This window comes from Musa acuminata, chromosome BXJ1-6, assembly GCF_036884655.1.
Source record: "Musa acuminata AAA Group cultivar baxijiao chromosome BXJ1-6, Cavendish_Baxijiao_AAA, whole genome shotgun sequence".
Taxonomy (NCBI): Eukaryota; Viridiplantae; Streptophyta; class Magnoliopsida; order Zingiberales; family Musaceae; genus Musa; species Musa acuminata.
This window is the reverse complement of record NC_088332.1, coordinates 41,242,083-41,256,387: the sequence shown is the minus strand read 5'-3', so window position 1 is coordinate 41,256,387 and position 14,305 is coordinate 41,242,083. Positions and strand designations below refer to the sequence as shown.

Below are 14,305 nucleotides of genomic sequence, written 5' to 3'. Positions count from 1 at the left end.
GATGGATTGCCAACATGCATCCACCGCAGCTGATCATAGATTTCCTTGGCCTTCAATTTGAGCACGACACCAATCAAATTAGTCCATTATGGTCCAAAGCTTTCAGCGTCAACAAAGATTTTACACATAAATCAAAACATGAATTATAGTTTGATGGAGCAGTACAAAAGCTAAAATATGAGGTAATTAGTTGGCATCATAAACACGCTTTCAAGAGAGAAAGAAAAGGAAATTGCAACGCAAACTTTAATTTTCCATCTAATGTAATACCAGTATTCACACTTACGCATTAATCCGACACTGAAGTAACAGAGATACACTTCCAGGATATTACATGATTTGGTACAACTTACTGATCACTGCACACAAATGCGATTTGTATAGATTCAGAATACAGCAGGCTGTTAAATCATGAGAATCAATTTTCCTCGAACGCAACATAAGATTTTGTCAACTACGTTTATCCAAAATTAACTGTAAAAGGTGAACGGCCTCCCTCAGTCTGCGGAGTGTGATGTCACTCCTGCCAGCCTGACCAACCCTCCTAAAATAATTTGAGATACCAAGTTAACGGGAGGATCGGCCCCCCTAAAGTATAAAGAGATGCACAAATAGATTAAAGAAAAAAAAAGAAAGAGAACGAAGACGAAAGGAATCATTTCATCGAACCTTTTCTGCAGATCAGCTTTCCTTTGAAGATCCTGGGCAAGAACGTGTAACCTCCGTACATGGCCATGTAATTTATGGATGCTTTCGTGGCCTTCTTGTGTTGAACACAGCCTCTTAAGAAGATCACAAGCAACAAAATATCCTTCATTTTTGCTCCTGTAGAAGAACACCAAGAGGAATCAAAAGCAAGATCAATATGCACGGACAACAATAAAAGGAAATCCCTAAATCACTTGTAAGTTCATTATATTGATTTACGTGCAAAACGATTATGCATTCGTGTGCACAGAATAACAGGGATGCAAGTCACCAGTGAAAGATTTTATGGCCACATAATAAACATAGAGACGGATAGTATGTCTTTGAATAGAAGAAGACAAGAAAAGGACACAAATATTCTGAAGAAAGAGTTTTCAAGTGGCCAAACCTGAGCACCTCTTGAAAAATTATTTCTCCAGAATGAGCTGTATCTATAAACACTTGCAACAGCAGTGGATGGCGAACAATGTTCCTCAGAGTTGATAGCACATGCTTTATAACTTCCTGATCAGGAATGCCACGATTGAGCATACGAACTTGCTTGAGTAAAATGTCTATCGCACCAGCATTAACCATTGTTTCACAACATTTCTCAGAATGCTCTGTCGCATTACCTGAAAGGGAATAATAACATAAAACATGTTAAGTTAAACTCTCACAGCTGCTATGAAACTGATTATCCTGTGTCAAAAGAATTCATGAATGTATTTTCAGGTGTTGATATAGAGTCAGAAATTTCTCTATATCCTAGATTGCTGGTTTATATTGATACCAAAACTAAAACAAATGACCCAAAACTGATCCAATGGCTAAAAGAATGGTTAAAATCTAACAAAGATCATGGATGTATCAAATAAAGCATATAAAAATGTGTCTAGACATCTGAGTGAATTGTGCAACTCAAGTTAGGGAAAAGCATAAAACATGTTAAAAGATGGAACCTAACTGATAAAGCTGGTTAATGATCATCACAATAAGAAACACACACACTGGCAATCTGTGAGAATTACTAGAAAAGGAAAAGTCTTACTCAATGTTGCACAGGTATGGCGGAGATATCTAATGCTTTTACAGCAAAAGAGTTCTGAAAGTGCTGCAACAAGCCTGTTAATCAGTTGCACATCATCTTCAACATTTGCAGTGGAAACTTTCAACTTGCATCGTAGGTCAAATAGTTGCTGTCTTGAATGTTTCCTTACTAGATAGCCCCTCCAGTAAGACTGAACAACATGCAAAATCAAATGATTACTAAAGAATGAAAGAAATTGAAACAAGAAACCCTTAGTAATATAACTGTTCCATTACAAGTCTGGGAAAGCAATATTTTAGTAGAGGCTACTAAAATGCATGCATAGAAAATATGTAGGCACTTTAATCTCCCGCTATGCAGAACCAATGTAAGATAAGGCTTCACTAATTAGGAACAGAACAATAACCTGATTCTAGGCAACATACAAGTAAAGCTCAATCAGTTGCATGTTCATATATGTATGTTCACAAAGACAGATGGCATAAGCATAAAAATCCCAAAATGTCTTTTGAGACTTCAAAATTTGTCCTACCTAGGCTACAAAGCAGTAGCCTTATGCCTGAGCAGTAAAAACATGTATATGACTTCTATATATGAACACACATGTATGAGTATATGGAATAGATCTATGCATGCAATGCATGCATTTATCAGTAAGTTGACTTGAAAATTGAGATAATAATGACATACAATACTTGGTATTTAATTTATGTTTACAGTTTTTGCAAATTTTATTTATCTTTTATGCACTCATGGATATCAAATGTACTTCTATAAGAGTTAAAAACTAAAATGATAATTCTCAGAAAACAGTACATAATTCTCATGACATTGTCTACAACTCAAAGCAAAATTTTAATTGATAAAAATCCATATTACAAGATCCCACAGAAAAGATCAACAACTTTTTGTAACTTAACAACAACAATTAAACTTTAAAAGGCCAAAAAAGGTTGATTAGCAACCAATTGCAGTGATATCTAATCTAATCAATCTACTCATGTGCTAGGACCAATAACTATTATCATCATATGCAACGATCATTAGGAGTTTGGATCACTAAACAAATCTTGCTCTTATTATATCAAATCAAGAAAGTTCTGATGAATATCTTATCTAATCAAAACTCCAAAATGAGGATTTATTTTCATCAAATTGCCCATTAACATGCCAGTGCTTGCTATCCAAAACAGAACAAAGAATAAGAAAAACCAAGAATATAAAAAAGAAAACATTTTGACAAAGTAACTTGAACTGAATTAAACTATATTTTATTTATAAACCCAATAGGGATCATCAAACTGAATCATGCACCATGTCAGACAATGGTGTTTGACTGGGTTATATTGGCTTATGGCTACAGAAACAATACCATTTCCTTCGAACAATCCAACTTATACTGTTTATCTGATGTGCCATTAGTATATCAAATGTTTTGATATGTAGTTCTAGACAATATTTATTTACATATTAATTCCTTTTATAATGATGACATTGCAAAGTGTCAGTCTGTCTCACTGATATCTAGAGTCACATAGTCTACACATAATTCCTTCAATAATACCAATAGCAAGGAGAATTCCATGATATTCCAGTAATAAGCCATCTGATAATCATATTATGTTTACTAGAATATCGATAGTATTTTCATGGTGGTGGTCAAACTGTAGTGTTGATGGAGGTGGTTTGGGCAGTGATATCCTAGATGTCCTGCAATGGTATGTCATTAAGATGTTAATGCAGAGAATTCTTGGAATGTGGTGTGGACATGATAACAATGTTGGTGGCAATAACGGTGGCATAATGATGGAAATGGTTGTGATTGTTAGTGGGGTAGCTAACTTTGCAGAAGGTGGTGTCAGAAATAGTTGCAGAAGTAATTGTGGACATCATTTCAAGATGGTAATGATCAAGTTGGCACTGTCAGAAGTGTGTTGATGGAGGCAAAGATGGTGTTGATATTGGTAATGACAGCAGTGTCGCCGGTAGGCATAGTGATAGATTTTGAGAAATGGTGGCACTGGAGATAATTATAGTAGTGATGGATGCAATAATTTTAGTGGTGATGAAGATGGAGATGGCAAGGTTGGTAGAAGTGATGATGGTGAAAATGATGGTGGAGATGATATTTGGGTGACAAGATCATATGTACTGATAATGAGATAGAGATGCTTATAGTGGTGATGTCTGAGCTAATGGAATTGCTAAGCAATTGGTGTTAGCAAAGAAGAAGCAATAGTAATGGAAGTTAAGATGGTGAAGGTGGATGATGGAGAAGAAAAGGAATAAGATGAGGATTTTAATTATATAAATTTAATGATCTAAATAAAGTGTGATTGCAAAAGGCGCTCGGGCGCTCGCCTAGGCGCTCGGGCGAGGCGAGGCGAGGCCCGAGCGCCTCGCTAATGTCCCAGGTGGCGCGCTTCAAACAGGCGCCGCCTGGGCGCTCGCCCGAGCCCAGGCGCTGGGCGCTTCGGGCGAGCGCCTGGGTAAACCAAGGCGACCGAACCAGAATTTTAGGTCTGGTTCGGTCCTGGTTCGGTTGTTAGTTGGTTCAATCGAACCAACTAAACCGATATAACCCCAACCCTAACCCAACACTAACCTGCTGCCGCTGCCGCTCTCGATCCCGATCCCGATCTCGTCGCTCGCTGCCACTGCTCCCGCTGCCGCTGCTCGCCGCTGTCGCTGCTCGCGCCTCCCGCGAGCCGTCTCGCTGCTCGCGTCTCCTGCGAGCCTTCCCGCTGCTTGCGCCTCCCTCGAGCCCTCCCGCTGCTCACGCCTCCCGCTGCTCGTGCCTCCCGCGAGCCCTCTCGCCTCCTGCGAGCCTTCCCGCTGCTCGCGCCTCCCTCGAGGCCTCCCGCTGCTCGCGCCTTCCGCTCCCTTTCCCTTTCCCGCTGCCGCTGCCGCCGCTCGTCGCCGCTGCTTCCTCGTTTCTCCGTCAGCAGGTTTATACTGTTAATGTGATTATATTTATTAATTATATTATATATTTTTATATTTTTTATTTAAATTTTTAAATAATTATATTTATTAATTATATTTTATATTTTTATATTTTAGCGCCTCGCTTCGCTCGGGCGAGCGCCTGGGCGAGCGCCTAGCGCCTCGGGCGTTTTTGGACCTTGGCGCCTTTTGGCGCCTAGCGCTTTTTAAATCACTGAAATAAACATAGATATTCATGATTCTTCTGACATTTATAAATTTTATTGTTGATAAGAATGATGCAAAATAAACTTTTCCTGTTTTATCTCAACCTTTTTTCTACTAGAAAACATAAATCAATCAAACTATCATTTGATCTTCATACCTCAACAGAGAAAATTTACAAATTTATTAGGCATGACCTATTCAAAGCCAGAATAAATAATTGTATTCAACCGTCAGTTATGAACAACTATTGATTAGTATGTAGATCTACATTTAACCAAGCCAAGAGAGGCCTCTTTGTTGGCCCAACAAAAGAAAATTACACTTCCTGGTTTAGCTATCTCACTTTTGCAATGTGAAGAATGAAGTATGAAGTATGAACAATAAGTTGTTTATAATACCTTCATACTTTTTCTGCACATACAATTATTCTCTCAAACAAAATTCATTATGATTCAAGCATAAAACGTATATACTTTGTCTATTTTTCACATATAATCACAATTGAAACAAATTTCAACGATAATGTCAGAGAAACTATCAAAAAAACCTATGACATACTTGTATTAAAACAATGCAGTGTTTCTCTCTACTAGTTGCTTGCCGAGCAATCCAACCACGAACGTGAGCCTGAACAATGTGAGCTGACTTTTTCCTCAATTCATGAAATAAAATATTTCTCCACCACCTCTGCAGTTAAAAAGAAAAATTCCTTCTAAAAAGAATCGACCAGAAAACTGAAATGTATTAACCAAAGAACAAAATTTGACGTACCTGAATTGTGATGATGCTGTAACGCAGTTTGTTGGTTGCTTTCCTGGCATTCCACCCACGGATAAAAGATTGAAGAAGGATTACTGCTATAGTTTGTGATCTACACATTATAACTTGCCTCCACCATCTCTGTATCCTTACTACTGCACATAGTACTATTTTCAGTTCAAGATGCTTTATCTTGCTGAGCTTGGTCACATTGGATGATCCAAAATGCAGTTTGCTGGATTGAAGTGAAGAAGCACCTGTGTGCATCAAAATGTAATGATTGGGATTTGGAACATTACAGAACTGATTGCATAAAACAATTGATGCATGGTGTAATTGTCAGAACATACGATTCAATTTAGCCACCAAGGCTTGGACAAAAGACGTACCTAAAAGCCTATTGCGAGCAAGCTGCCCCCTGGTGTCTTGTTGAATTACAATAGCAGCAAATTTGAAGCGATTAAAGGACTTCATGCATAACATGCCACGGATACCAACCTGGATTTTTGTGACAGATTTAACCATACTCATGAAGTTCGTCCTTGTGTACCAAGCACGCCAATGGCTCTGGATTTTAATTGTAGCAGATCTTTTCATCAAAAGATGCTTCCGCAAACTAAATCCTCTCCAAGCACTCTGTATCTGAACAACTGCCATTGTTTGCTGCTGAAAATATTCCAATTCTGCACAGGTGGGCTCTCTCTGCAATGAATAAGGTACTAATATTATGACTCAAATCATGCTGTTGATATTTGATTGCAGAGAAGTGGATGAAATTACATTGAAGGAGAATTTTCTGCTTTCTAAAGGAGCAATTTCTGCCCTATGGCGCCTCCATACAATCCAAGACCTTACTGAACTTTGTATAAGTTTCACAGATGTCTTCATGTGGATAAACTTATGCCTCTCAATCATAAACTTCATATATCTATCATACTGTCCTGTATTTTTTTTAAAGAAGTCCACAGTCAAAATCTCTCTTGTCAAAAGTAACTCTTAAAAAATCAATAACTTTCTTTACCGGTAAATAAGGATGAAAAGGAGCAACCAATAACAGCATAAGATTTTCTGCCAAAAGCCACAGTTAGCCAAGCACGAATAACAGCTTGCAGAACACATGTTGCGTTTTTAATCTTCAAGAATTTGTTCCTCTCAATAAATCTTCTAAACTGAGATTGTATGATTTTCACAGCCCATTCTGGCAAGATAGCATATTTTTAGTGCATTACATCTAAGGTTAACAGGTTTATAAAATGATACTTTTCATGTTACTGAATCATGAGATAAGTTATGTCAGCAACGAAAAAGATAGCGTTCTCTGAGTCAATTCAGAAGGCTCACTAATTAAGAAAACTACTTAACCATTATATATAGAGTAGGAGCATCAAAGATAAATAACAGGATAATAGATAAGGCCTTGTACAAACAAGTACATTAAAAAATAGCACAATAATGATAATATGAGCAGCTAAGATCATCAAAATGATCCTAGCACATGAACTAATATTCTTCAATTAATTTAATGCATCCAACAAAACTTATCTCTGATCTATTTTCTTGCCAAAAGCTTGTGGTGTATAACAAATGCTAAGCCACATATGATTGTTTATGTTGCAGCTAATTTGAAAATGTTACAGTTATTTTTTCAGGCTCCTATAGATAAGAAAAAATATTAAATGTGTAAATAACCCATTTAATTATTAATTTCAAAATCCATGACCCTGAAGAAACCTTGCTTCCATGCTTATAGTGTAGAAATATAGCCATAACTTGTGTTCATAGTTAAGCCATTAAAATTTGTTGAAATATGTCCTTCAAGTAATTGTTTTGAATATTCTATTAATTGTTTATTAGAAAAAATCAGGTCACATAGGAAAGAGATGTCAATTTCCTCTCAATTAATTCTTGTAGTATCTTAACATCTTCAGAGATCTCTCAGAAAATATCATTATCATGGTTTATAAAGAAAAAACCTTAGAAAAAGCCTTATCATATACATAAGTAGATCCAACTTCAGTTGAAATGGATAAAAGACACTGATAATGTCTTGACAATTCAAACACTATTAACAAAAAGTCAAACCTTCAGTATCATATTTGTTTAATTCTCCGTTTTGCAGTGGGCATGAATACTTAGACATCTTGTTTTTCTGAGACTTTAATGTAGTAAATAAACCGTTCTCAGATAGTGGAGAACATGTAGTTGATGGTCCAACATCCTGGCCCCAGTCCCATCTCATGAGGCAATACATTTTTCCTCGGTCCTATAAGTGCGTCATGTAATCATGCATATGTTAGTGAAGCCTAACCATGTCAAGGACATCTCTTAGCTATTTGTGTAAAAAGCCTCACCAAATTTTTTCGGCAAACCAATAGAGAGGCAAGAAACACAATAAGAATTATCATGCTCTTTTCATCAAAGGATGCAACATCACCTATTATGTCGCTTATGTGTAACACCTGTTAAATGCATAAAACATAATCAATTGGGTGTACCAAAATAAAAGAGTAACTAAATTAGTTGCAACCTCAGGAAAGTTTCCCATAATTGTGATGATACGCTGAACTGAAAGTAAGTTGCCAGAAGAACCAGTACGACCAAAATTGAGTCGCTTTACTACACATTCATTGTTCTCATCCAAATTTTCCTGAATATACAATCACAATCTATTTATGTTAATAAAAGTTCAACAAAATGAAAGATTTGTAAATTGATGAGCTACTGCACATTTTAATTTTCTTGACCTTGGATGAAAAACCACCATGAAAGTTTACATCTGAGTAATAATAAATGACACAGCAAAGAGCTTCCCCATCAATAAGAGAAGACAAACCATCAACCTTGATATTATATCTTTCACAAACAACCTGCAGAGGAATTATAGAAACTTCAATGATTAAACAAGATAAAATCATCATGGCAACATTTAGTTCTTGGTTTTTTACAAGTAAATTTGTAAAACCACAAATGGTGGAAGAAACCTTATGCAAAGTCCTCAAACTCATGCCCAACTCAGTGAATAGACTACCTCCCAATGTAAAACTTGTCTATGTACAAAGAGGATCACACTCGAGAGCCATATGAAAGTCCAAACTAAATCAAATAAAAGCTAAGTTGAATATAGCAAAGGTTGAGTCAGTTTCTCTTGTTTTTAAATATATTTTATGGTTACTTTTAGAATTAATTTGGGTATACAAGATTTTAAATTCTTCAAGGATCTTCAGAGTTAAGTATTTAAATAATTCGTTTTGCTAGATTAGGATCTATTTGGATCTTTATATGGTGTCAATCTAATATGAAATATATTTTTGATCTATTGAGTCAAGTCCTGTTAAATTTGATTTCAATGATGATATGAGTCAAGTTTTAAGATCTCAAAAACAAGTAATAGTTTTCGCATCTTGTCTGACCTGTACCATTTGCAGAAAATATACCAAGACATTTGGTCCAATATCATCCTTGGTTGAACAGTTAAATAGTTGTTAGCACGTATAGGTCCAGTTGGTTTCAATTTGGTTTGAGGTTAAGCCTTTCTTGTGAGTTAGGTTTGTGTCACACTGGTTAGATTTCTATGTGTCACTCTGGACTCATATCCAAATGAAATAAACTGCATGAAATGCTATAGCAAGCAATACCATAGCAATAAAAAGAAAACACTTATGTCTGGAAGCATCAACCTAGTTATCAAATAAAAGAAATATTTTTTTGGCAAAAAAAAATTAATTAAGTACCTGTATCCACTCAAGAAGCAGGTCCATGATTGTAACTGAACCATAGTCTGGATCATCCTATTATTGAAACAGAAAAAAATGATCAGAAAGGAGTTGTACATATATAGAAAACAAAGGTAGTGCTGGGGGGTCAGGAAGAAACAAATTGTCTAAGATGTTAAAACATCCAATTTCTCTGGTAATTGTTTTATCCTAAAGCACTTTGTGAACTCAATTTTGTCAAATACAAATCTAGAAGTGGACTATTTCAAACTCAGGAAATTTAAATATAGAATAAGATAAACTCCATTTAATTCAATAGAATTTCAAGCGCATAGTAGAAGATATACCATAGAAGATATCTTTAGTTTAATTATCTCCCCAACCAAAGAAGCTCTTTCAATTAACAAAGGGACCTGCAAAGGTAAAATAAAAAGGCATTTTAAACCTCATTTATCAAATTCATAATGGAAACCTACAAAATGATGACCAAGTAGGCAAATGAAATAAATTTCAATAAATGAACTGCATTCAGAACTGAGTTTCAAAAGATAAGAAACAGAAGAAGATGATTAAGTGAAAAAGTACATATTGAAGGCAGGTACCATCTTATTCGCAAAAAATGGAACAGAAATGTTACAAAATAATAGTACAATATATAAGGAGCCACATTACACCTGCAACTTCAGAAAAATGTTCCAGAGTAGGGAAAGCGTCAACTCCTTGTCTCCATTTACAATGTCTTCTGCGAGAATTTGAGTTCCATCGGCATCAAACAAGGACACACCAACCACCTTAAGGTACTGCAGAGCAATGTTGCAATTATGCAACTTCTTTTTGCTAGTATCAGGAGGAGCCAACACTTTCTGTCCAAGTAAAGGACAACATGTTTTATAGTGAAATCTAAAATATGTTTAAAAGGTATTAGGATATTTATCAAGATTCTTACTGAGAGTATAGATGCATCACATTGCAAGAGTTGAATGGCTCTAGAGATCAGTATGCCATCCTGAATATCTTCAAATAGATTTTGCACATTGAAATCATATTCTGAAAGTGGAATCTGTGAATAAGATGAAGATGTCCATTAAACATGAACAAAGACATATGGCAATGACAATTCAGATGAAACAAATCGCAAGATAAAGAAAAATTCAAATTGCATAGGAGAAAAAAGGCCAAATAAGCTTTTATCTGCACCAAAAAATATAATAAGAAAATATTAAGAACATAATTCTCATAATACCTGTTGGTAATTCACTTTAAATCCCAGAGTCAAAAGATGTTGAAGAAGATTACCTTCCCCATGCATTACCTGTGATAAAAATTCTAAAATTGAAAAAAAAATCTGAGTCAAGCAATATGAGCAGAAACCAAAACTTTCAATAAGATATCAAATAGAAATATCATACTCCTTTTTCAAGACTTACCATTGACAACTTGCTGAGTCGACTTTATATGACAACGATGGTCAAACAACAGAGGAGAGCCACCATCAACACCATCAATGCCATATTTAGCAGGAAGACTGCATTCACACTTAGCTTTGTCAAGTGAGGCAACAAGCAACAGAAACCTCTTTAATATTATACCTCCCAAAGCTTCATAATAACCTGGCCTGTAGAGGCCATCAACCAGCTTATTATATGCATAGGACTTTGCAATATCAACTTGAGAAAAAAAATGTGCCTCTATCATCATCTTGAGAAACAGATATTCCTGCTCTGATTTCCCTTCTTCATTCAGAAGCAAGGAGTCACCACCAAAAATGATATGCAGCCCAACACGGAGCCACATTGGATTATACGACATTAGAGTTCTAGTCGCCTTCTCCTTCAGCCCTAGATCAGTTACTAGTGGACAGTGTGCTTTCATCTTCAGTCTACCTTCGTCTATACTCTGAAATAGTAAATTTCAAATGAGTAATAATATGTTAAGCAGTCTTGGAAACTTCATAATTAACATGACTGCAAAAGTGTGATATGATTAAGAAAACTGCAGTCAGCACCAAGTTCTTAAATTGGTCTCTTATAAAATACAAATGTTGTACCAATGATAGAAAAGTATAAGAGTGGAGACAACGTATTAAAAGTTATAACTTAGACATTTTTTCTAGGGCTAATGTCGATAGAAAAAAACAATTAAGAAAAGAACTATAAGTATGGCTTGCTATAACTTCTAGAGAAGCGTCATTCCAGCAATACTAAAGAAAATTACTATTGCTATTATCCAGCATAAAGAAAGATACTGAATATTGAAGTGGTGCACACAAAAGATACATGCATATCTATACATAGTAACTTATGTAGCTACTCTTGGACAACACAAAAGTTTCTTTTTGATTCTCAGATGGATTAAAGTTGCACCTTAAATGGTATCTTGTTTCCAATTAATAATCTATTTACCTATATGGAAAAGAAAAAAATTATCAGAGAGATAAGATGAAATATTTGAAATAGCCCATGCCTAATGTCTCCACACCTTGTTTTAAGTCCCACCTAAGGGAGGACAAAAGGGCTCCCATTGAATCCTTAATCACTTGGAGCTTCAGAAGAAAAGGGGGTTGTGGATCCAAGAAAACATTTCAAACGCACATACGCTAACTGAGCCAAGCCGCGTCAGTCAGTTGTATAACTGAAACTTTTTAGATTATTTCGGCCATCTTAATTCTGCTGAGTTCTACATCTACTGCTCTAGTAGTCAAAGAGGTTGCATCAAGTCTCACCATGAGAAAATTCTCAAATAATTTTAGACATATTAATCGTGTTCTCTGAGTTTTGATTTTGCTGCTTTGATGGTAAAAGAGGTTTCATCAAGACTCTCTATGATTAAAATCACAGAAGAGAATATTGGTTGTATCTTTGGTTGAGAATCTTGGCAATCTTGTTTTCTATTTCTGCTTTTGGTACTCTGGTACTGAAAGCCAAAGTCCCTAAATGAGAAAACAAATTATTTGTCATTTCTCTGTTGCTCTCTGAATACTACTTTTGATGCTCTGATGGTAAAAGGGTTTCCTCAAGACTCTATATTATACAGACAAAAGGGGTTATACCGATTGTATCTTGGGGTGAGAATTTTGTGAATCTCGTTTGAAGTTCTGCATTTGGTACTCGCTGCTGTAAGTGGTTTCTCAGGTCTCTCAATGAGAAAATTTCAAATTATTTATCATTCCTCTCTTGCTCTCTAAATACTGCTTTTACTGCTCTGGTGCTAAAAATGGCTTCGTTAAGTCTCTCCATTACTGTGCTCATTGAAAGGATGATACTGTTTGCATTTTAAGGTGAGAATCTTGACTAATACCCACATATAGAAGTGAGTTTTCACATCAAAGAAGCATCTGATGTGCCTCCAGATTCTTTTTTTTAACTTTCAGTGTTTTGTTTCTTTACTGTTTTTGTTATTATTTTATTCAGATCATATTATTTTGCACCATTTTTCTACTTTTCTTAGTGACAGACTGTTTAACTTTCATAATCTGCATTGAAGCTCTGACTAGAGTATGAGAGCTCATATGGAAACTAAACAAAGTGTGCAATGATGTGGTCTCATTCCTCAAAGGTTAGACATATAACAATACTCGAAAAGTTGGAGCAAATTAATGAAACAAGCACTCATCTAATTGGCAATGCGAGCAAGAATTAAGACGGACAAAGTTTACAGTGAAGTGGCTAACCTTGCAAACTTGACTCATCATGAAGAGGACTTCCCTGCAACTTTTCTTACTCATAAAGTGCTCCATCCTTTCCATCATATCCTCCAAGCTGCACACGTCCTTCAACGACACCTTCAGCACTGAAAAGATAGCTGATTCCCTCCTCCATGCATCATCATCGGACGTCCCTCGCAAGGGGTAATCCCTCCTGCGCTTCGGACTCCACCACCGTCCGCCCAGCCCAGCTCCCTCATCGAGACTCTTGCGCTTCCCATTAGAAGCTACACCATCCTGCCTGTCTCCGAACCAGGGAGGGATGTGACAACCGCAAGAATCGGGGTCCTTCAACAGGAAATTGAGCCAAGCGGAGATGGATCCTGCGAAAGACTTGAGAGACTTCTCGCGTCGTTCCTGGTTTTTACGCGAGGACCGGGACTGCTCGAGCTCGAGGACCTTGAGGCGGCGGCGGGCGGCTTCCGATAGGGAGGCCGGGGCTGCACCGGAGGCGCAGCGGCGTCGACTGCAGGCGTAGGCGGAGGAGGAGGGAGTTCTCTTGGAGGCGGTGAAAAAGATAGGGAGAGGAGAAGAGGGAGGAAGAGGGTTAGGGTTAGGGTTTCGGAGGCGGGTTTTCGGGTTATTGTAGTTGGAGACGTCGCGAAGGTAAGGGGAAGGGGTCGCAGGCGACGGCGAAGGAGGCAGCGTGGCATCGCTATCCGGCCGCCGCCGGCGATCCATTCGGTATCCGTGGTTCTCTATTGGGATTGTTGGGATTGGAAATGAGATGGAAGGGACGGAATCGGTAGGGTGTAAATGGGCGGGAAAAGACCAACGTTGGTTTGAAATGAAGCAGTTTGGGTTCTCGAATTCGGGTTTCGTAAGATCCGAGAAGAATCGGATTCGGGCTGACGACTTGAATACCTTGAAATTAATAATTTTAGATAATACATATATGGATGATTTTCCACGAAAACAAACATGTCTTTATTTTTTTATTTTCCCTCAAAACGCCCTTATGTTATTTTTGACACACAGAACTTTCATACTTTTTCGCTTGGACAAAAATATCATTAATTATTTATTTCTCGTATTTTATTTTTTTTAAAACTCATTCAATTGAACTGGTTTGACTAACCCAAAAATTAGATTGATCGAAAATAAATAATATTTAATATAAATTAATTATATAGAATTGGTTGTGGAAAATATAATTATAATATTTAATATAAATTAATTATATAGAATTGGTTATGCAAAATATAATATTTAAACTAATTATAATTATAAAAATGAACA

At 36.6% G+C, this 14,305-nt stretch overlaps 1 protein-coding gene across 1 annotated transcript; it reads right to left on the bottom strand.

The window, feature by feature from the left end:
* Nucleotides 1-216: 216 nt before the first annotated feature.
* Nucleotides 217-13,798, bottom strand: LOC103989847 (uncharacterized). The gene is made up of 20 exons (XM_009408793.3): nucleotides 13,034-13,798; nucleotides 10,791-11,259; nucleotides 10,607-10,689; nucleotides 10,310-10,423; nucleotides 10,038-10,226; nucleotides 9,711-9,776; nucleotides 9,382-9,438; nucleotides 8,395-8,517; nucleotides 8,178-8,297; nucleotides 8,002-8,109; nucleotides 7,733-7,913; nucleotides 6,672-6,848; nucleotides 6,431-6,591; nucleotides 6,040-6,352; nucleotides 5,663-5,907; nucleotides 5,450-5,578; nucleotides 1,739-1,928; nucleotides 1,097-1,322; nucleotides 670-825; nucleotides 217-544 (listed from the first exon to the last, which is right to left on the bottom strand). Exons 1-20 carry the CDS (start codon nucleotides 13,745-13,747, stop codon nucleotides 451-453), a joined length of 3,915 nt encoding a protein of 1,304 aa, XP_009407068.2. The 5' UTR covers nucleotides 13,748-13,798; the 3' UTR covers nucleotides 217-450.
* Between the last annotated feature and the right edge of the window lie 507 nt (nucleotides 13,799-14,305).

Bases quoted from the DNA above. Each gene is read 5' to 3' on its own strand.
- LOC103989847 (XM_009408793.3), bottom strand. From the start codon at position 13,747: ATGGATCGCCGGCGGCGGCCGGATAGCGATGCCACGCTGCCTCCTTCG. The intron at 8,110-8,177 runs GTTGCAACTAAT...TGCATTTAACAG, and splicing joins TTATGGGAAACTTTCCTGAG to GTGTTACACATAAGCGACAT. The intron at 6,849-7,732 runs GTTTGACTTTTT...CTATCTTGCCAG, and splicing joins AAACAAATATGATACTGAAG to AATGGGCTGTGAAAATCATA.